The following is a 21,877-nucleotide window of genomic DNA, read 5'->3' as shown; positions in this document are numbered from 1 at the left end:
GAAAATGATTTTGTATTTGGAACTAAAAAATGTTTGGAGCCTACAATTTTGAATAGAATATATTAAATGCAGATTAACTTTCATGCTGCACACACCGACAAACATTTTTGAAGTTTTGTGAACTGATGTTACAGAATCACAGCATTGCTAGTGTTATCATGTCCGCACCGGCTCTCTGAAAGAGCAATTCACTCAGTTCCATTCCCCCTCCTTCTCCTCGTAACCCTGCACATTCTTCCTTTTCATGTAACGGTCTAATTCCTTTTTGAATGCATCAGTTGAACCTGTCTCCACCACACTCTCAGGCAGTGCATTCCAGACCTAAACCACTCTGAGTAAAAGTTTTCCCCTCATGTCACTTTTGCTTCTCTTACCAAATACTTTAAATCTGTGCCCTCTCGTTCTCGATGCTCTCACGAGTGGGAACAATTTCTCTCAATCTACGCTGCCCAGACCCCTCATGATTTTGAATACCTCTATGAAATCACCTCTTGGCCTTTTCTTCTCCAAGGAAAACAGTCAGTCTTTGAACTTCTATGAGAATTCAGTCATTAAAATATTGAAACATGAATGTCTTGGTGTATTTGCTTTATTCATGGAAGATACAGACATCAAGAATGGAAAGCATAATACGGTTTAAATTTCCTTGTGTTGCAAACACAACTTAATGCTAATTATGAAACCATAAAACTTTAAATTATTGAAATAGTAGAGTGCAATGAGAACCCCATTATTTTCTATGTAATATGTTTCCCACCATATGTAATCAGTAGGAAAAGGCATTCTTACCAATAAAATAACTAGTAATAAGTAAATTTAAGATACCAGCAATTATATAAGTTTAAACATGTTTTTCTTCAATGTAAAATGAAACAGAATTACATTATATTTCAAAGCATAATACAGTTCCCAGTGTGCATAGAACGGCTTCAGTGCACAGCCCAAGCTTGCTCACATTCAACCTAACTACAACTTTGTAAATTCAGATGCTTTTGCAGGCCAGTTAACAGTGCCATAGCGGATTTACTCAAATTGTATACGGCTACATTTGTACCTGCTTGTTGTAGCCACAAAATGCGCGTTTCAATAAGCAAGCTTTGAATTCACAGTACTTTTATTTAGAACAAGAGCTTTAGATACTTCAGTGAACTAGGTAAAGATTGTATTGAAAATGCCAACTCGCCTCTTCGAGGTGACATCTTTCAAGATTGTGTAAAATTATTCTGCAATGCAAAACAATTAGATACAAAATGAAGTTCTCATGTATCAATCATTTTGGATAGGCAACATTATTCTTCCTACTTGATTGAAATCACTCCCTTGACAAACGAACTCCAACATTTCAATGCCCTTAGATAGGACTTGGACTCTGTTGCAAATCCAATCATTTTAGTGTTTCTGCAACTAACTTATGATGTAAAAAGTTGTTTACAGTTATTTTGGTAAATGAGACATTGCATCAGGTCAAATGCTTATTAAGGTACCACAAGCACATCCCAAGTGTGCCTCAAGTAAATCATAAATTTACCACTTTTCAACTAAAAACTTCACTTCTAGCCATGGAACTAAATTCCCCGATTAGCTTTTTAATTAATAATAAAGCAAAGTTGAAACCAGATATTTGGACAATGCACCAGTTCTAAACCTTTGTATTATTCCATATTGAAACCTTATGGCTGTGGGTTCAACACTTATAATCCAGGTTTGGCCCAGTTTCAGAGAAGACGCCTAATTTCAGGAATTAAATACTGGTACTACAAGGAGGATAGTAACTCCAATTAATGTTTTTTCATGAGCAATGCAAATGTTTAATACAAACTGGTTATGATCTCCATTAGGTTAAATATCTTGGCTAATACAGTACTCTAAAATATATTTCTGAAAGGCCTTCAATTATTTCTGCACTATGTTTCTAAAAGGGGTTTAAATTACATTATTGCCAAATGTGACCTAAAGCAGTAATTTAATATAAATTGGGCATGCTATTTTGCCGCAACAATGAAAAATACAGCGCACACAAGTTGGAGTCTTACAAGGGAATACTATATGAAGGCATTCAGGTGACTTTACAGATATCAAGAATGGTACAGCTATTCCATTCTTCGTGTCATTCCTTACAAGTGGAATGTGTGGTGTGGTTTTCTGTTAGTAGCAGAACCACAGGATAAATTCTTGATTGGGTGAGTTGAGTTGAGCTGATGTGCTAGTACCATGTGATTTGAACCACAGCAGCATATCTCATTTCAGTACCTGCTGAAGGGAAACAGCATACCCTGTATATATTACTACATCAAACTGCTGCAGATCAAATGACATGGCGCAATGGCACTCCAGCTCAGACGACTTGGTACAATAGTCGGAGCCTACCTTCCATCTGTCAGATCAACTGCTGCTGCAAAGAAAAACTGAAAATGGAATACACCCACTCTATGCACACACACATATACATACATACACACACACACATATATATATATATATATATATGAAAACATCATCAGAATTCAGATATTGATAAACTGATTCAACTTCTCAGTCTGAGATTATGGAAATCCCTCATGTATTACTACTTTATGCAATCATTTACATACTGAATGGCTTTAAAATACAAATGCAGAAGTACAGCTATTTATGATTGAATCATTTTGTACTGCAAGTTCTTATTAGATAACTGAAATATATTCTTCTGATTTGATAAGTTACAAAATAACCAGAAAGTGAGAAAGTGTCTTGAAAAGTAAATGCTCTTTTATTTAAAGGGAAAAAAGATCTTATTAAATCAAGTACAATTTAAACTATCTTTTCCCACCAGAACACACAAGCACCACGGGCTGGTGATTGGTTTGTTGTTTGCCCAGTTTCACCACAAGCATAAAAAACAAAACAATTTTGCATATACCTACTTATGTACACCATTATAGCATATGAAGCATTTGTATTTGTCAAGCAGGTGATAACCAGCATGCTTTACAGAGTTATCCATTACTTAACAGTTACAAATGTTCTGAAATACCAGCTCCGTTGAAATTAAAATTAGGCTGTCTGTAAACTGACATTTTTTGCGCACGTGCAAATCCCAGTTAGGTAGGAATATGCACTCACTGGTTCAGCCATTCGGCATAGTATACATTGGCCTATTCATTCCAGCGATTTCCCTTAGGCTTCTGAAAGTATCACACCTCCTGTTGTATGGGCAATACTGAGTGTCACAGACATTCTGAAATTGCTTAGAAAAAAAAATCCCCAGCTAATTTGTAGCTGTTTGGTATAGGGAAATACTGAAATTAGCAGACCCAGGTAAGGTGGGATCAAAGTTCAAAAGCTGTTCATTTTGTCCTCCTCTACCGATCCATTTCATCTAGCAGTGGGGTGGCATCACCAGCGATGGACATTGGGGTGCCTTCAATCATGGGACTCGGTGAAGGTCGAGGAGTCATCTTTGCTTTCTGTTTCCGTCTTTCCTGTTCTTTTTCCTGCAGCCATTGTTCTGCTATTTTGCCCCAGTCAACAGCAGTGTGAGCAGTTGAAGTCCTAAGTCAAAGGATGAAAAACAACATTAATGTTCTTGAATCCATGTTTTTACTATGTTATAATTTGCTTAAGCTGTATATCATTCAAACATAGAACACGTCTTTCAATCACAATCCTGGATTGAATACCTGAGATTGGGACATTGCTTCTATTGTATGGCAGATGCAAACCTGTACCTTATCCATTCTGCCTGAGACTTTTGATAATTAGCTGCAATTTTAAGGTTGCTACTGTAACTGGTTACAATGTTTCATTTCCCATTTTGATGTACAAGACAATTCCAATATTTGAAGGTAAATAGTGGGCACATTTTTATCTGAGCACTCCCAACATATAGTTGGGTATGGTAGAAATGCTTATTGGGAGTCCAGTGGATGCCTTCCTTGATGAGTTTCCACTCTTTATATGCAACAAGTTCCTGATGCAAGCTCCCAGTACAAAAGCTCTGTAATGGGATTGCTGAAAACTAAAATTTATCTCTCAAGATATATAAACATAGAAACATTCAGAGCAGGAAAAGGGCATTCAGCTCATCTAGCATATTCTACCGCTCAATTAAATTAGATCTGTACCTCAACTCCATTTATCTGCCTTTACCCTTACCTAACAAAAATCTATCCACTTCAGTCTTCAAAGCTCCAAATGGTAGAGCAGCCACAACTTTTTACGGAGATTTCCAGATTTCAACCACCCTTGTGTGATTTCTGAACTTTCCAGCATGGCCTAGCTCCAATGTTAAGATTATATCCCCTTCTTCTAGATTCCCCCGCCAGAGGAAATAGTGTCTTTGTATCTACCCTATCAAATCCTTATAACATTTTTGGACAGCTTGATCAGATCACTCCTCAATCTGCTATACTCAAAGGATTACAAGACCTTTAAGTCCCAGTATCATTCGGGTGAATCTGCATTGCATCCCCTCAAAGGCCAATATATCCTTTCTGAGATGCAGTGCCAAAACCAAACACAGCACTCCAGATGGGGTCTGACCCAGGCTCTAAAACTGAAGCACAGTTTCCTCCCTCTTTGTATTCCAGGCCTCTTGAGATAAAAGCTAACATTCCCAGAGCCTTTTCGAACCTGTCTACTAGCTTTTAATGGTTTATGTATTTGGACACCCAAATCTCTTTGCTACTCTATATATTTTAGTTTCTCATCATTTAGAACACGCTCTAATTTATCTTTCTTGGGTCCAAAGTGAATGACCTCACATTTGCCCACATTGAATTTAATGCCATAGTTTTGCCCACTGACTTAATTATTCCATGTCCTTTTGCAACTTCCTGCTCCCATCTGCACTACTTAATACTCCTCTTAACTTAGGGTCAATCGACACTCCAAAGATACTCACTTTGGTTGTGACCTTTGCCGGGTTGTAGACGGTGGCACGATAGAAGCTTGAGGTGTAGCATTACCATGGTACTGAGGTGTTGTAATTGGTTGCTGACTGGGTGTTGTGTATGAATAGCTTGGAGTCATCAATGGTGTTGCTACTGGCTGCTGTGCAGGAGTTGCAAAAACCTGGAAAAGGATAAATGCCACTAAATCAGGTTCAACTAAAGGCAGAAAATAGGTAGTTAAATTAGGAAAGATTATAGGATTACACCATTCTGGTTATATTTTAACCATGGAAAAGGCACCTGTTACTCCAACACTCAGTACTACAAGAATAAAAAAACAAGCTTAGACACCCCCAGCTTAGATATCCTAAGAAGAAATGCAAAAAAGCTATGTTCCTTAATGAGATGGTGAAAAATTAAATCACAAAAAAATTACACAATGGTTGGCGTTTTTAATGTCATTTGTACTTGAATGTATAAAATACTGCATTACAACAAAGTAGGAAACAATCCAATGAATATCTGAATAGGTTATGGCATGAGGGCAAAACAAAAAAAAGCTTTTGTATTCTGTGAATTTCATACTTTGTTAGCAAGGGGAATGTTTAGGCAAACTCTGGGGTATCATGAGTGAACTGCAGACTTTTCTCTATACTATGGACCAGCCTAGATGATGCAAGATCTCCAATGTGTCATGCTGGTACATGAATGCATAGAATCTAGTAGAAATAGAGGCAATGGGGGAGTATCTTCAACCTCACAATTACTATTCTCCGAAGCAATGATACGACAGGTTACTTCACCTGTCAAAAGATGCCAAGAAGGGAGAAAAGTTACCCGTGTGCACAGTTGAGAGTTTGGCTGATAATTATTCTGAGGTATTTCCAATGCATCATAGATTATGTGAAGAGGAATGTTTCCCATTTGTGTGGTGGGTGTCTTGGATAATGGACTTACCCTGCCTAGGTTTGGACATGAAGGCAACATTTTGAACTTGAAAGATACAGAAATGAATACCAACGTGGCAGGGTTTAAAAAGTTGAAATTAGAAATCTTAAGGCAGCTACATACGTGATAGGCACTGCTTCCTCCATAGCCATACTGACTGGATCCCCACTGTGCTGGTGTAGCATTTGGATTCTGACCCTGTCCGGTAACAGCTGCTATGGCGTTGAACATTTGCGTCGTCATATTCTGTGGGAGAGCATTAACTGCTCGTGTAAGATCTAGCACAGAAGGGAAATGATTGCTTTGTTAACTACTATGAATATCAGTTACATACTGATTTAGAGAAAAATCCCATTTCATTAGCACATTTGTAGCATAAAGTAACAGACAGCAGTTCTATTTTATCTGCCCTGAAAACAGATTCAGTATGCAATAAACGAAGGCTCAGTTAACAATTTCTAGAAATGTAACTCAGATACATTACAACAGTATGAATAAAAACCACAAAACAGAACCACTCTCCACAGATATAGATATCAAAATATATCAAACCCCACCATAAAAATTCAGGATTTTTTTTTAACCATAATATCTTACTTTACTTTCTTTGGGTGGAAGCTTGGGGTTCAGGGCTACATGTTTATAAATCCCTACAAAATCAAACACATACCCAACTCATACTGTCCACAAGGAAATGTCTTTATCACGTAAATATTAAATAGAATTAGCAAGATGGTCTTGTGGATCACAGATCATCACTATGGAATATGGGAAACCAGGTAGATATGAAGTGGTATCCAACCTAATCTCAATCACTGGTTTACTAAAACCACATTAGTTAGAACATTAAAACCCTAAACAAAGATTTATTTATGCTACGCTCCTGCTAGCTACTGAATTACTCCACTGAATTGTTAACTAGGATATACAAGGGGTTTGAGTGATAGCGACAGCAACAATCTTATGGGAGACAGCAAGTCAAGTCAGACTTAGAACTATAAAATGTTGCAAATCAAATAAAGAAAAAATCTCACTTATTCTAACTGCTTCAGTACATTAAAATTGCTCTTTTCTTACCATCTACCTTTAACAGTGATAAAACTGGCATGAATACCTTCTGTCCAAGAGTATTGCAATGTATTTTATAATCAAGAACATAAGATAACTGATGGTTTTAATGCAGGAAAAGGAAGTATTTGCATACATGTACCTGCCAAATTAATATTAGCTGGTGTGGCATCCATAGAGGCAGGTGTTCTGCTGGATCTGCTTGTACTTGAAGGCGTAATACCTGGAAACAGTAATCCGTGTTCATTTCAATATTCATAGTGCAAGGATAAAAATCTTAATCACCACAATAATTCAAAAACCATAAATGCCAATGTATATTTTGTGATAAAATATATTTCATCCAAGCTTTCAATAGAATGGATTCAAATCAGCAATAGCCAACTACATCTGTAGTTTACTTACCACTTTATTTCAGCCCATTATAAAGCATGCTGGCACTGTGCATCAGTTATCTTCATTGGCATCTATAGTCTTACCTGGCACAGGATCCTGGAAGTGATCTTTAAACCATCTAAATAGTCCATTCACAGTTGGGAAAACGTGCCCTCTATAGCGGTATCCTTCTGGTGTCACTGTAACAAACTCCACCCTAAAAAACAACATGGCATTTAGAGTGTAGACTGAAAACACTGTACAATAAATTATTTTGAAAAATTGCCATATGAACTTCCAGGTGTTAAACCCACAACCACTGCTGCTTCTCTTCAACAACATTTTTTCCTCCACAAATGTACTGTATCTATACAACAGAATTTCTACCTTTACAGAAAGAAATGCAGATAAATTCCTCACATCCTAACTATGAGAAACAAAGAACCCTATCCTTGACAACAGCTGAGTTGCAATCTTAAATTCATTCCAAGTTCTCACAACTCTAAAAAAAAAATTAAAACCGTTGGTCTCCACTCTAATACACCATCTATGATTTTCAAAAAAAAAAGTTTCCTATCCTAAAATGAACCATTTACATCCCATCATAAATTAAAACACCCAATTGATTTGTGGCAGACCCTTTCTAGTCACCTGCTGTGATCACAGTATGCATATACTGCTAGTTTCAGTTAACAGCTGCTGAGATCAGACTGGGTCTGTACCATTAAGAGGAAATAAAATATGATATAGTTGAGATTCACATGCTTTTTTAGCTCAAGACTTCCAGAAACACTGCTATCCATTCTGCAATCCCACCAGTGACACTACTGGCTTTTCTTATTTTCCAGAATGCCATCACTTGATCATAACTATATCCATAATAAATACTTCATAGGGCCTAGGGAGAGGAGAGACTGTTCAATACAAGAATTACATCAGCTTACTAAGAATATTAGTTATTTACCTATTGAAAATAGAGTAACATTTTGCAGATACTAACCTTGGTTTAACACGAGGTTGGTAGCCTAACAAAAACTTTCCTGGCAGTTCTTTTGATGCTGAAATAAAATAGGGAATAAAAGAGGGCTTTTCCCTTTTGGATTTTGATAGAAGCTCTTCCATTTTCTAGAAAGAAAAACAATTAATGCCTTATTTAATATGTTCATATCTCACAGAATATGAGGGTACAATATAACCCACAAAAAATGCCAGTTTAAAGGGAATGTTTTTATAGGCACAGATTAATTTTAAAGTTTAATAGGAAAAAAAACTGGATTTACACAATGAAAGGTTACACAACCAAAACATTAACTCTAGTCTATACAGACACTGACTGACCTGCTGCATATCTACAGCGTTTAGTTGTTTTTATTTTAATAGATGGCACCATTTAGGCACAATTCTTAGCCACTGGGACCACTGATCTATTATTAAATTAGTACAGTAGAACCCCAAATATCTGCTATATTAGAAGCGACCTTCCCTTGGTGGCTGATTAAAATTGAGAGCACTGACTGTAGCTCCTCCAATGACTTTAAATGCTGGCAGCTTGACTCCCACCGGTTTCCCATCTGACCTGAACTGAAATTGCTGCTCAGTTCAGTTGCTTTAAGAAATAACTGTTGCTAAATGTTTAACATGCCAATCACCCTATCTTAAAGTTTAAAAAAAAATTGAGGAGTGTTGTTCAACATCCAGGTAAAAAGATAACTTGCATTTCAACCACTGCCTTAGATGAATCCCAGGCTCCTATTTTATTTCCATCAGCAACTCATTGGTGTTCAGTTTTGCCGAAGCTCCATTATACAAAATACTGTGTTAAAACTTTAGCTTGATTTAAAAAAAAAATTATAGCTACAACAGATGATTGCCTAACAGAGCAATTATCAGTACATTTGCTTATCTTAGTGCGATCTAGGAATGCTCAACTAATCATTTAGTGAACTGCAGTTGATATCCAGACTCCTGCTGCTATTACATCTTGATCCAGTGCTATAACTCGCTCTAATCTGATTTACTGATAATTAGAACAATGCAGATCAAAAGCACTGATCAAGTACAATGAGTGCAGGTTACACCAGTCATATCAGTGAACCAAACAGTACTTGTCCATTTGTACAGGAGCATGAGTAGGGAGCACTCTGAGGAGGGTGTGACATGTTAAGACACAAGCACCCACACATGTGCAAAGAATGGAACTGTGTAGTTTCCTATTCTGCCAGTGTATGTGTCTCTGAATTTATATAAGACAAATCAGTTATTTAAATTCAAGAAGACTGCAAAACAGTATAGGAAGCTACCTAAAGTTTTTTTAAAAATAAAAACTGAAAAGAACAATACAAAGACCTATGGCTGAGGATGGCCACTATCATGTTGCACTGTTGGGGCTGAATTAGGTAAATTAAAGCTTTATACCAGACCTATAAATAGTCCTTGCCAGTCAGTAGAGTAGGATTTTCATAAATAAATTGAACACGTTCTCTGATCAGCAGGTTTACTAAGTGGCGTTTGACAATGTTGAAAATGCTGGTCCCTTTAATTAACCAGGCCTTACTTCAGAGTTTAAAATAGAGAGTAGGTGATGCTTACTGCAGCTTGTATTTAAGGGCTGAGTTTTTCCCCAGTCAGGCGAGTTACTTCTGGATAGGGAGTGAGTCCAGAAGGGAAGAGTGGAAACTGGTATTTGTACTGAACTGTGGTTTGAGAATAAAACAGTTGTGGATCACAGACTGTCTCCTGCTTCCTGATTTGGCGAATGCACACCTGCCAATAGAACAGTTTTCCCCAGGAATCTGTATTGCGGCCTCATCTTTTCACCATATTGATCAATGACATATGAAGGAATAGAAAACTGCATATCCAAGTTTGTAGATGATATTAAATTAGTAGGTACAGTAAGTTATGTAGCTGGGAGCAGAACATAGACAATTTAATTGAGTGGGCAAAATTGGCAGATGGAGTTCAATGTGGGGAAGTCATCCATGTTAGATCAAAGAAAGACAAAAATCGGAATATTTTCTTAATGGCGCGAAATTAGGATTTGTGGAGGAGCAAAGGGATTTGGGTGTCCAGGTTCACAAATCGCTAAAAACTAGTGCACAAGCACAAAAAGTTCAAAGGAAATCCAGAGTTCCTCCCTTTGACTTTTTAGGTTCCCCTGTATTGCTGGTAATATGCCCTCTTTTGTACTGTGAAAGCAGATACAGAGTAATCATTTGATCATAGATACATACAGTACAGAAGGAGGCCATTCAGATCATAGTGCCTTGCAAAGAGGTACTCAATTAGTCCCACCCCCTGCTCTTTCTCCCATAACTCTGCAAATTCTTCCCCAAGTTTTTAATCCAATTTCCTTTTGAAAGTTAATATTGGATCGGCTTCCACCACCCTTTCAGGCAAGGCATTCCAAATCATAAAGTGCAGGGTAAAAATTCTCAACTCTTTTGAGATTATCTTAAATCTGTGTCCTCCAATTATCAACTCTTCGGCAAGTGTAAACATTTTCTCACTACTCAATCAAAACTTGTCAGAATTCTGAACACCTCTAATTAAATCTATTCTTACTGTTCTCTACTCAAAAGGAGAACAACCCCAGCTTCTCTCATCCCTGGAACCATTCTAATAAACTTCCTCTGCACATTCTCCAGAGCTTTGACCTCCTCCCTAAAGTGCGGTGTTCAGAACTGGACACAATATTCCAGTCAGGGCCTAACCAATGATTTATAAAGATTTGGCATAATGTCCTTGTTTTTACACACTATTTAAAAGCCAAGGATCCCACCTGCTTTTTAAAAAATTGCCTTATCAACTTGTCCGGCCACCTTCAAAGATATACATACATCAATTACAAGATCTTTCTGTCCTTGCATTCCCTTCAAAACTGTATCATTTAGTTTATATTGCATTTCCTCTTTCTTCCAAGATGCATCAAATGCATTTATGTTGGCCTTTACGTTGGCCAACCTCAATGGGGTTGGAAAACAAAGGGAAACAAGTTGCACAGAGCCTTGATCAGACCCCATATGGAGAACTGTATTCAGTTTGTGGCGCTGCACTTCAGGAAGGATATACTGGCCTTGGAGGGGGATACAGTGCATTCACTAGAATTATACCAGAATTTAAAGAGTTAAATTATGACAATGGGCTGTATAAACTTGGGGTGTATTCCCTGAATGATCTAATTGAGGTGCTTAAAATGATAAAAGATTTCAATTGAGTAGCTACACAAAAACTATTTTCTCTGTACTTCCTTGTTCTGGATTTCCCCACCAATCTTAAAATTCTTTGGCCTCCTTGTCTCCAGAGACAATGGGTAAGCGCCTGGAGGTGGTCAGTGGTTTGTGAAGCAGTGCCTGGAGTGGCTATAAAGGCCAATTTTAGAGTGACAGACTCTTCCACAGGCGCTGCAGATAAAATTGGTTGCTGGGGCTGTTACACGGTTGGTTCTCGCCTTGCGTGTCTGTCGTTTTTCCTGCCAACTGCTAAATCTCTTCGACTCGCCACACTTTAGCCCCGCCTTTATGGCTGTCTGCCAGCTCTGGCGATCACTGGCAACTGACTCCCACGACTTGTGATCAATGTCACAGGACTTCATGTCGCGTTTGCAGACGTCTTTAAAGCGGAGACATGGATGGCTGGTGGGTCTGATATCAGTGACGAGCTCGCTGTACAATGTGTCCTTGGGGATCCTGCCATCTGCCATGCGGCTCACACGGCCAAGCCATCTCAAGCGCCGCTGGCTCAGTAGTGTGTGTAAGCTGGGGATGTTGGCCGCCTCAAGGACTTTTGTGTTGGAGATACGGTCCTGCCACCTGATGCCAAGGATTCTCTGGAGGCAGCAAAGATGGAATGAATTGAGCTGTCGCTCTTGGCTGACATACGTTGTCGAGGCCTCACTGCCATAGAGCAAGGTACTGAGGACACAGGCTTGATACACTCGGACTTTTGTGTTCCGTGTCAGTGTGCCATTTTCCCACACCCTCTTGGCCAGTCTGGACATAGCAACGGATGCCTATCCCATGCGCTTGTTGATTTCTGCATCGAGAGATGGGTTACCGGTGATAGTTGAGCCTAGGTAGGTGAACTCTTGAACCACTTCTAGAGCGTGGTCGCTGATCTTGATGGATGGAGCATTTCTGATGTCCTGTCCCATGATGTTTGTTTTCTTGAGGCTGATGGTTAGGCCAAATTTGTTGCAGACAGCTGCAATCCTGTTGATGAGTCTCTGCAGACACTCTTCAGTGTGGGATGTTAATGCAGCATCGTCAGCAAAGAGGAGTTCCCTGATGAGGACTTTCCATACTTTGGTCTTCACTCTTAGACAGGCAAGGTTGAGCAACATGCCATCTGATCTTGTGTGGAGGAAAATTCCTTCTTCTGAAGACTTGAATGCATTTGAGAGCAGCAGGGAGAAGATCCCAAACAGTGTAGATGCGAGAACACAGCCCTGTTTGACGCCACTCAGGATAGGAAAGGGGTCTGATGAGGCGCCGCTATGTTGAATTGTGCCTTTCATATTGTCATGGAATGAGGTGATGATACTTAGTAGCTTTGGTGGACATCTGATCTTTGCTAGTAGTCTGAAAAGACCACGTCTGCTGACGAGGTCAAAGGCTTTGGTGAGATCAATGAAAGCAACGTGGAGGGGCATCTGTTGTTCTCGGCATTTTTCCTGTAGCTGGCGAAGGGAGAACAGCATGTCAATGGTGGATCTCTCTGCTCTAAAGCCACACTGTGCCTCAGGGTAGACACGCCCAGCCAGCTTCTGGAGCCTGTTTAAAGCGACTCGAGCGAAGACTTTCCCCACTATGCTGAGCAGGGAGATTCCACAGTAGTTGTTGCAGTTACTGCGGTCACCCTTATTCTTACAGAGGGTGATGATATTGGCATCGCGCATGTCCTGTGGTACTGCTCCCTCATCCCAGCACAGACAAAGCAGTTCGTAGAGTGCTGAAAGTATAGCAGGCTTGGCACTCTTGATTATTTCAGGGGTAATGCCGTCCTTCCCAGGGGCTTTTCCACTGGCTAGAGAATCAATGGCATCACTGAGTTCCGATTTTGTTGGCTGTTCGTCCAGCTCATCCATGACAGGCAGAGACTGGGCTGCATTGAGGGCGGTCTCAGTGACAACATTTTCCCTGGAGTACAGCTCTAGGTAGTGCTCCACCCAGTGGTCCATTTGCTTGTGTTGGTCAGTGATTGCATCCCCTGATTTTGACTTGAGAGGGGCGATCTTCCTGAAGGTTGGCCCAAAAGCTCTCTTAATACCATCATACATTCCTCTGATGTTTCCGGTGTCGGAGGCCAGCTGAATACGACTGCATCGGTGTTGCCAGTAGTCATTTGCGCAGCGCCTGGCTGTTCTTTGTGCAGTGCTTCTGGCTGCTTTAAGTGCTTCAGATGTTAACTCGTTGAGGGCTTTCTTGTAGTTCAACAGTGCTTAGAGGTTATGACAGGTTCCAGCTCTTCAAAGTGAGATTGAAACCAATCTGCATTTTGCTTAAAATTAACACCAGACTATTCAGGAGTGAAATCAGAAACCAGTTTTTCACACAAAGGGTAGTGGAAATCAGGAATTCTCTCCAACGAAAGGTTGTGGACCCTGAGTTAATTGAGACCATCAAGACTGAGCTCGACAATTATTAGGTAAAGGTATCAAGAGATATGGACCAAAGAAGGGTAAATGGAGTTGAGCTAGATCAGCCATCTTCCAACTGAATGAAAGAATAGGCTTGAGGGGATGATTGGACTACTCTTGTTCCTACAAGCATGACCTTTTGGGTAGAGCTTGTGGAAGTCTATTGTATAATAGCAGGAATTATTTCTCTTGCTTCTCATCTAACATGTTATCTTCAGTTACAGATAAACTAAGGGCAATTGCAAAATGAGGCTTAGTACACAATTTCTCCTCTTTTCTGTAAAATTTCGTCTCGTTTCACACCATTTGTTTCCAGGCTACAGTCAATGCTGATTATGAATTCAGGTCTGCCATAGTTACCTTCTCTGGTTCAGTGACATCAATCGCTCCTATAAATGATCCAAGAGCTTTACATTTTTGGGAGTGACCCAGTGTCCTATATCTGCCAGTATAACAACATAATTCAGCATGTAACAACAGCATCCCTATGCAACATGGATTGGATATGTGACTTTTGTACATATATCTCTTCAATTTCTCAGATGGCAGATCAAGTTAACACTGGAAGTGGAGAAGTTTCATTGAATTTGTAAACTGAATTATTCCAAATTGAGGTGATACATAGACAGTAACAAGTATGATGAGAGTCACTTAGTTCAAGCTGGTACAATGTACATCTGTGTAATGATACAAATAAAAAGGACAGGCAACGCTACTCCAAATCGGTGAGTCATCTCACTTGACAAAATAACTCCTTTACATTCTGCCATACCGCCCAGGGCAAAGCTTCCCTCCCTCTAGTCTCTTGTTCATTTGTCCTCCGTCAGCATTTAGTCAAAACTGCCTATCCCCTCCTCCTCCAGAGCAGAGTCCATCAGCTTAACATGTCAATGGCCCCTACTGAGTTCAAATGAACAGGACTGTCACAGCAGGAATGAGTGGGGATAGTTGCTAGAATGTCAAATTATATTTCATTGTCTACGGGACACTGATTTAAAGACCCTGCAAGCTCTACTGTCCTGAATTTAACTCCTATAAAGCAGTATTTAAGTTAAAAGCACATTTTAAAGTAATTTGTATTTTTTTTTTTATAAGAGATACAGCACCGAAACAGGCCCTTCAGCCCACCGAGCCTGTGCCGACCATCAACCACCCATTTATACTAATCCTACACTAATTCCATATTCCTACCACATCCCCACCTGTCCCTATATTTCCCTACCACCTACCTATACTAGGGACAATTTATAATGGCCAATTTACCTATCAACCTGCAAGTCTTTTGGCATGTGGGAGGAAACCGAAGCACCCGGAGGAAACCCACGCAGACACAGGGAGAACTTGCAAACTCCACACAGGCAGTACCCAGAATTGAACCCGGGTCACTGGAGCTGTGAGGCTGCGGTGCTAACCACTGCGCTGCCTTCCCATGCAAAATGGTCAAAATTACGCCCACCACCAGAAACATAATAGCTTCCTATAACCAACTACAAGGAGGGGCCAAGGACTGCCCATGTTGTGTATATCTTCACGAATCTCACCCCTTCCCAATGGCAGAAACAATTTTTGTTGCTACTTGCTTGGTGGGCATTAGGATAATTTAGTGTAAAATTTAGGTCGGCACAGTGGCGCAGTGGTTAGCACCGCAGCCTCACAGCTCCAGGGACCCGGGTTCAATTCCAAGTACTGCCTGTGTGGAGTTTGCAAGTTCTCCCTGTGTCTGCGTGGGTTTCCTCCGGGTGCTCCGGTTTCCTCCCACATGCCAAAGTCTTGCAGGTTGATAGGTAAATTGGCCATTAGAAATTGCGCCTAGTATAGGTAGGTGGTAGGGAAAATATAGGGACAGGTGGGGATGTGGTAGGAATATGGAATTAGTGTAGGATTAGTATAAATGGGTGGTTGATGGTCGGCACACACTCGGTGGGCCGAAGGGCCTGTTTCAGTGCTGTATCTCTAAAACTAAAACTAAATGTCCAGATTATTAAGACAATAAAAACTGGTTGAGTAGAGATTAAAGATAATGTGCAGTTGAAAAGCAAAACTGTTTATTTTCTCAGGCAAGTCCATATTAATAAACACATCAGAATTGTTCCCTGAAACTATTATTGAGCTAGCCAAGTTCACATGCACTGCAAATACCTTGCGGTCACCACCACTGCAATCCTGGTAGTATTTGTGATATAGTAGGTCACGAGCAAAAGATGCCATTGGCTGTACATAGCGAGCAGTAATTTCGTCAAGGTCTTCAAATTCCTGGATAATATAATTGCAGATCAAAAACTGTAAGAACCTTATAATGCAACATGCGCTTTTCAATAAGATATATAAATATACAATATATATATCAACCATAGGTATTTCCTGGATCACTTTAAAGAAAAACCTCAATACACAATGTACTCAAAGGTGTTTCATGCTCTGCACTGAGATATGCATCAAATAACATCTGAACCCAAGTGTAAAGTGCGTCAACAAGAAAAGCTGAGAGATAAATTTTACTGTAAATTTGAAGTTAACAGTAACCATCAAATTTTATTTTAACTGTAAATAAAGCAGATACACATTTCATTGCAGAGAAAAACCACAAAATAACTACCCAATTACTTCGAGGACATGGCGTTTCCACATATTTCACTAGATATAAATTCAAGAAACTTTATAAAATCTATCTTTACAATAAAGTAGATTAAGATGTGCTTTTTTCTTTACCTCGTTGTTGATCAAAAGAGACTGTCCCAAACTGAAGGCATTCTCTTTGCCTTCTTCTCTCACATCTATATGTTGATAGATCCCATCTGTCACTTTCCAGGTTACAGTGAGGTGGTTTGCTCCCTTGCTGCTAGGTCTGATGATAACGTCACCTTGGTCCATGGTTTCCATCATCTTCTCGGCCTGCTTGAAGTTGATATTGTGGAATGACGGGTGCACTATTACTCTCTTGATGTATGCTATGGGAGAGTTAAGAGCAAATAAATATCAATAAAATGATTCCTTTTTTAAAAAAATAGGCAAACATTTCAGTTTTTACATACTACCATTAACTTATATCTGCAAACTTCATAAGCTGTTTGCAAAACTAGAATGTTTTCTCAAGTTGATTGCTTTCTCAGACAATAGAGCAAAAAAAGCTTCCAGGTAAGTCTAAGGCCACTTCCTGAGGTTTTGTTACATTTAGTAGACAACATGACTAGTCTGGAGAGCATAATGGATCAACTGAAAACTTAGCTCAATGAGACTTCAAATTTTAGCCTGTTGAGTGTCTTACTTGTGCGCTGCTGTTTCTTCTTCGCGTCATCTTCTACTTTTTGGTCTGCTGCCTCAGAATCAAAGTCATAATATGTGTCCTTGGGCAATTTCCATTCGTTGTTCTTGTCCATTAGATCAGATGTTCGACATGTAAGGTCCACACTAAATTTTTCAATGTCTATCTTCATTATTCTGCAGTGCACAGTCATACCAATCTACAAGGGAACAGCAGTGGCTAATTACAAATCCAGTAAGATATCTACCAACATTGGAAATAGTTTGTAAGAAAATAATCTCTACCTTGACCCTTTCTTCAGGGTGCTTAACATTTTTGTCACTGAGGAATTTTGTTGGAATGAAACCTGTAACATTGTTGTCTAGCCTGGTTTTCACTCCGATAGCCTGGCCAGGACAGGCACCGCTGTCAAAATGATTCCAAACCTGTAGGGAAAAAGACCAATCTTTGAACAGCAACTTCAATTACTCAGTGATTTTGAGTATTTCTGCTTAAAAAACTGTGAGGGACAATGATGGGGAAGAACATAACATTTGCTATGCTCACAGCTATTCGCAGTAATATGCACTCCTTCAAAGTAACAAATGCTGCAAGAGAAAAAATCCTTTTCTATTTACAGTGTAAGGCTCAAAAGATCAACAGACACAGAGCAAGGTAGACAAGAACCAGACAAAGAGACAAGAGCCAGACGAATTATGACCCCCAAACAAATGGGGTTGGGTGGGAGGTTAAAGTGTTAAAAATTTGAATTCTGACCCCAACCCACTCACTTCTGGTTTTAATAGCAGTGGGACAGGGATAGGGGTTGGGGGTCAAACCACTCCAGGAGGTGAGTTGGTAATTTAAATAATGATGCTGCATGCATCATTTTAAATTTAACTCTGATGGCCGGATTTCTCAAACCTCGACAACTACAGGGTGGCAAGGATCATTGGATCCAGGAGGTAACTGCCTGCTGGATCCAGTGTATCTGCCTCAGTAACCTGCCGTGATCGAACACCCTGACCTTTCTGATCTATTTCCAATTTCCACCACCCTCTCCCAGAGGCCTCTGACCTCTGTCATCTCAACTCTTCCCTCACCACTGAAGCCTCCAAACTCCCCAAACACCCTTCCCAAAGCCTTGATCCATGCACACCCCACCACCCCGCTGAGGCCCGGTCCCTCCACCCAAACCCCCTCCTCACCCAAGGTTGGGGCTCAGACTTACCTGGTCCTATGGCCTCTTATCCAGCATTCCCCATCCAACTGGAAGCCAAGTCTGTTAATCAGGCTGAGATCCAGGAGGGGAAACCTGTCAGCATGCCATGGAGGAACCCTAACTCCCGGGTTGCCTGCATGCTACCAGATCCCCCGGGTGGGTCAAAAAGTTAAAATCCTCCCTCCGTAGAGAGACAGAGACAGACACAGAAACAGAGAAAGACACTTGCACTTATATAGTACCTTTCATAACCTCAGGATGTCCCAAAGTGCTTTACAGCTAACAAAGTACTTTTGAAGTGTAGTCACTGTTGTAGCAAACATGGCAGTCAATCCGTGCACTGCAAGATTCCACAAATAGGAATATGATAATGACGTGATAATCTGCTTTGTTACTTTGTTTGAGGGATAAATATTGGGAAGGGCACTGGTGAGAATTCCCTGCTTTTCTTTGAAATAGTGCCATGGGATCTTTTACGTCCACTTTGGCAGGGCAAACAGGGCCTCAATTTAACCTTTCATCTGAAAGACAGTACCTCCGACAGTGCAGCGCTTCCTCAGACCTGCACTGGAGTGTCAGCCTGTATTTTCTGTGTTCAAGTTTCTGGAATGGATCTTTAGCCCATAACCTTGACTCAAGAAGCGAGAGTGTTCCCTAATGAGCCATGACTGACAAGAGTGCTTAAATAACAATGTTTTATATGATACATGCATACATATAACACACACACGCTGCTGGATTTTATGTTCCCGACGCTGTTAGTGGCGGCGGGCGGAAAAATGGCAGCCCGCACACGTGGCGGATCATAATACGCCGGTCAGGCCGCTCCCACCATCACGTAGTGGGGGCTGGCTCTGCGACCCTGGCAATGGCGTCAGCTGCGTTTGCACAGCGCTGGCGCAATTTTTCAAGAGCTGCCAGACCTGCCACAACATTTGAATATTTAAACCCGTACCTCCCCCAGTACTCCGCAAATAAAATCTCGTCCCTTCTCCCCCACAAAAACACTTAGATAAAATAGTTGCCCTCTCCCGCTCCCACACCAAAGCACTTACATTGACAATTTGACCTCTCCCCAACTGTTCAAAGTGCAGAGGCCACCCCTTCCCCCCCCCCTCCCCTACACTACACATGCTGATTGCACCCTGTATCTCCCCCCTCCCCAAAACACTAAAAAGCCTAAGCTCCCCCATCCCCACCTTGGTGGCGCCAGTTCTCTCTGGACAGGAAAGTGAAGCTGCGAGAGTGCCGGTCACCACACGCAAGATCGCAAACAGCCGGCAAGATCGCGGGGAATTGCATTTAAATGTATTCATGCTGTTTATTTAAATATTTAAAGTTGGGTCCCGTCACCAAGCAGCAGGGGCCGGGGTGGGGGGGGCGGGGGCGGGTGTGGCGGGGGCTGCCACAGAGCCTCCCCATCGCCAGGAAGATTGGGCCTGGCACTCATGATGTTGGGCTCCATGGTAGGCTGCTGCCGGTACGATCTTCCGACACCCCCCTCCACGGATCCAGGTGTCGGGAGCTCAACAAAGTTCAGCCCACTGTGTGTGGGGTATATATATAAAAATAAATTCCACCCACCCCAAATTTTAGAACAATGCTATACCTCACTAAGTTCTGGAAAGTTGTCTTGTTGGCAGAAAGGACACTGCCAGAGACCAGTTTCATCATTCCTGATAGCTTGATCGTAACTTTCACCCTGAGGCCGCCTGTGAGCAATCCCTGTCACATTGCACGTAATTAATTTACCTAAACAGAAAAAAATTATAGAGGTTAAAAGCACAGGACATGCAGCAAACTTGCAGAATTTAAAATGTTTAATACTGCTTTTCTAATTCTATGGATTGGGCACCAGTGAGAGAGAAACCTTACCAATGTAAAAAGTCTCCGGAGTTTCTTTTGTTAGCATGTTGAAAATTTCCTCGGAGTTTGCTGCACGGCATGGTACACGCAAATCCTTATACCTGCAGCTCAGCTCAGCTCGAATATCATATAGTGTGATACCTTTGTTACCATAGCCCTGTTAATGTTAAATTAAAATAGATCAGTAGTGTAAACGAGACATGGAAAATTATTTTTTCTATTAGTTAATTAGTAGTCGCAGGAAGCAATGTTCATAATTCACAAAAGACTAAAACTTCTGCTGAATTTTAACCCTCTGTGGCAAACATGCACATTTGCAAGTACAGATTGCATCCTTGACCTAACACATACCCACAAATCAGCCACGATCTTCTCGAATGGCAGAGCAGACTTTAAGGGCCGAATAGCCTACTGCTGCTCCTAAGTCCCATATTCCTAGAATTATTCACAGCACACTACACAGCATGTTCCTTTCCCACATGGCAACTTGATTTTTACAAGTCAGTATGCTTTTGAGTATCGTACACTAAGCTATAGGTATAAAATTAAATTCACAAACATTAAATGGAACTTTTTAAAAAAACTATTGAACAATGAGGAGTTTCTGGGAAAAATACCTTGAAGTACATGCTTTTTTTGGGGAAGAAGGGAGTTACTGTTTAATCTGGCAAAACAAAGGTTTCCCATAAGTAATCTTACATAATCTGAGAAGTTTGTTTATTCAAAAGGATGGTACTAGTTGTTATTTGCTATACAAAGCAATAACTTGATCAACTGATTTACTTTGGGTTACAATTGGGAACACCATGGCCTTAAGTAGAGGAAGCATATATTGTGCAAATGCACAAAGCATATACTTGGCAGGCTTGCACAGGTTTGAGCTCAGCTGAGAAGTCCTCTTCAAGTCATTGACTGTCAACTCCCACACATGATAAATGGTTAACTGTAGGACAGCAAGTTAGCATCATCAGGATAGAAGGGAAAATACCACTGTATCAAGCAAAGATGGCAAGAGTTTTTTGAAGGCTCATTACACATTGTGTTCATTTATAATAAGGATTAAAAACAAAAATCTGCTAATTCCAGCCACAAACCAATAACACAGCATACTGATCATTACACTGCTCGCATAATAGTGTGACTGCGCCAAAGCTCACAAAATGTTCCATTGATTTGTGATACATCATATCTGACAAATAATTCTGAGTTTAATATTCAATTTAAAAGCTACTTATGAAAACACCAACCTGCCTCTCCAGTTCTTCTGCAAATGCGTCAAGGTCAAGATCCTTTAGCCGTTCAGGATTTTCCAAAATTTCTTCAAGTGCTCCAGCTGGGTTTGCGTCCTCCGCCGATTCATCATATTCAAGTGCGTCCACAGCCATTTTTCTGGCCCACTCGTAAGTTTCAGGGTGAACTCTTGAGCCATCCAGGACCTCAATGTAGGAATCAGTACTGCAAATATTACACAGGTCAAATGTTACACAAGAGGTAAACAGTGCTATGTAAGCAAAACAAAATGGAAATAAATGTTCCTTGTCAAACTTAGAATTTCGTTATATACATTTTGAATCCTACTCAATTTAATTTAAAAGTCAACCAGAAGAATCTTAAAGTGAGTTGGGGGAAATTTGCTCAACAATGATTAC

General features: G+C 40.4%; 1 protein-coding gene across 1 annotated transcript in view; it reads right to left on the bottom strand.

Annotated features, from left to right (window-relative positions):
- Positions 1 to 573: 573 nt before the first annotated feature.
- Positions 574 to 21,877, bottom strand: part of supt6h (SPT6 homolog, histone chaperone and transcription elongation factor) — a 73,725-nt gene continuing 52,421 nt past the window's right edge. The window contains exons 25-37 of the mRNA XM_068010380.1: positions 21,476 to 21,683; positions 20,238 to 20,385; positions 19,972 to 20,114; positions 17,446 to 17,586; positions 17,165 to 17,360; positions 16,609 to 16,847; positions 16,039 to 16,152; positions 8,263 to 8,387; positions 7,367 to 7,479; positions 7,030 to 7,110; positions 5,943 to 6,097; positions 4,883 to 5,052; positions 574 to 3,531 (exon numbers count right to left, since the gene is read on the bottom strand). Of these exons, the coding sequence (XP_067866481.1) occupies positions 3,342 to 3,531; positions 4,883 to 5,052; positions 5,943 to 6,097; positions 7,030 to 7,110; positions 7,367 to 7,479; positions 8,263 to 8,387; positions 16,039 to 16,152; positions 16,609 to 16,847; positions 17,165 to 17,360; positions 17,446 to 17,586; positions 19,972 to 20,114; positions 20,238 to 20,385; positions 21,476 to 21,683 (2,023 nt within the window). The 3' untranslated portion in view covers positions 574 to 3,341. The remainder of the gene's footprint in view (positions 3,532 to 4,882; positions 5,053 to 5,942; positions 6,098 to 7,029; positions 7,111 to 7,366; positions 7,480 to 8,262; positions 8,388 to 16,038; positions 16,153 to 16,608; positions 16,848 to 17,164; positions 17,361 to 17,445; positions 17,587 to 19,971; positions 20,115 to 20,237; positions 20,386 to 21,475; positions 21,684 to 21,877) is intronic.

This window comes from Heterodontus francisci, chromosome 30, assembly GCF_036365525.1.
Source record: "Heterodontus francisci isolate sHetFra1 chromosome 30, sHetFra1.hap1, whole genome shotgun sequence".
NCBI lineage: Eukaryota > Metazoa > Chordata > Chondrichthyes > Heterodontiformes > Heterodontidae > Heterodontus > Heterodontus francisci.
Note: the sequence above shows the minus strand (reverse complement) of the source record. Positions and strands in the feature narration are given on the sequence as shown.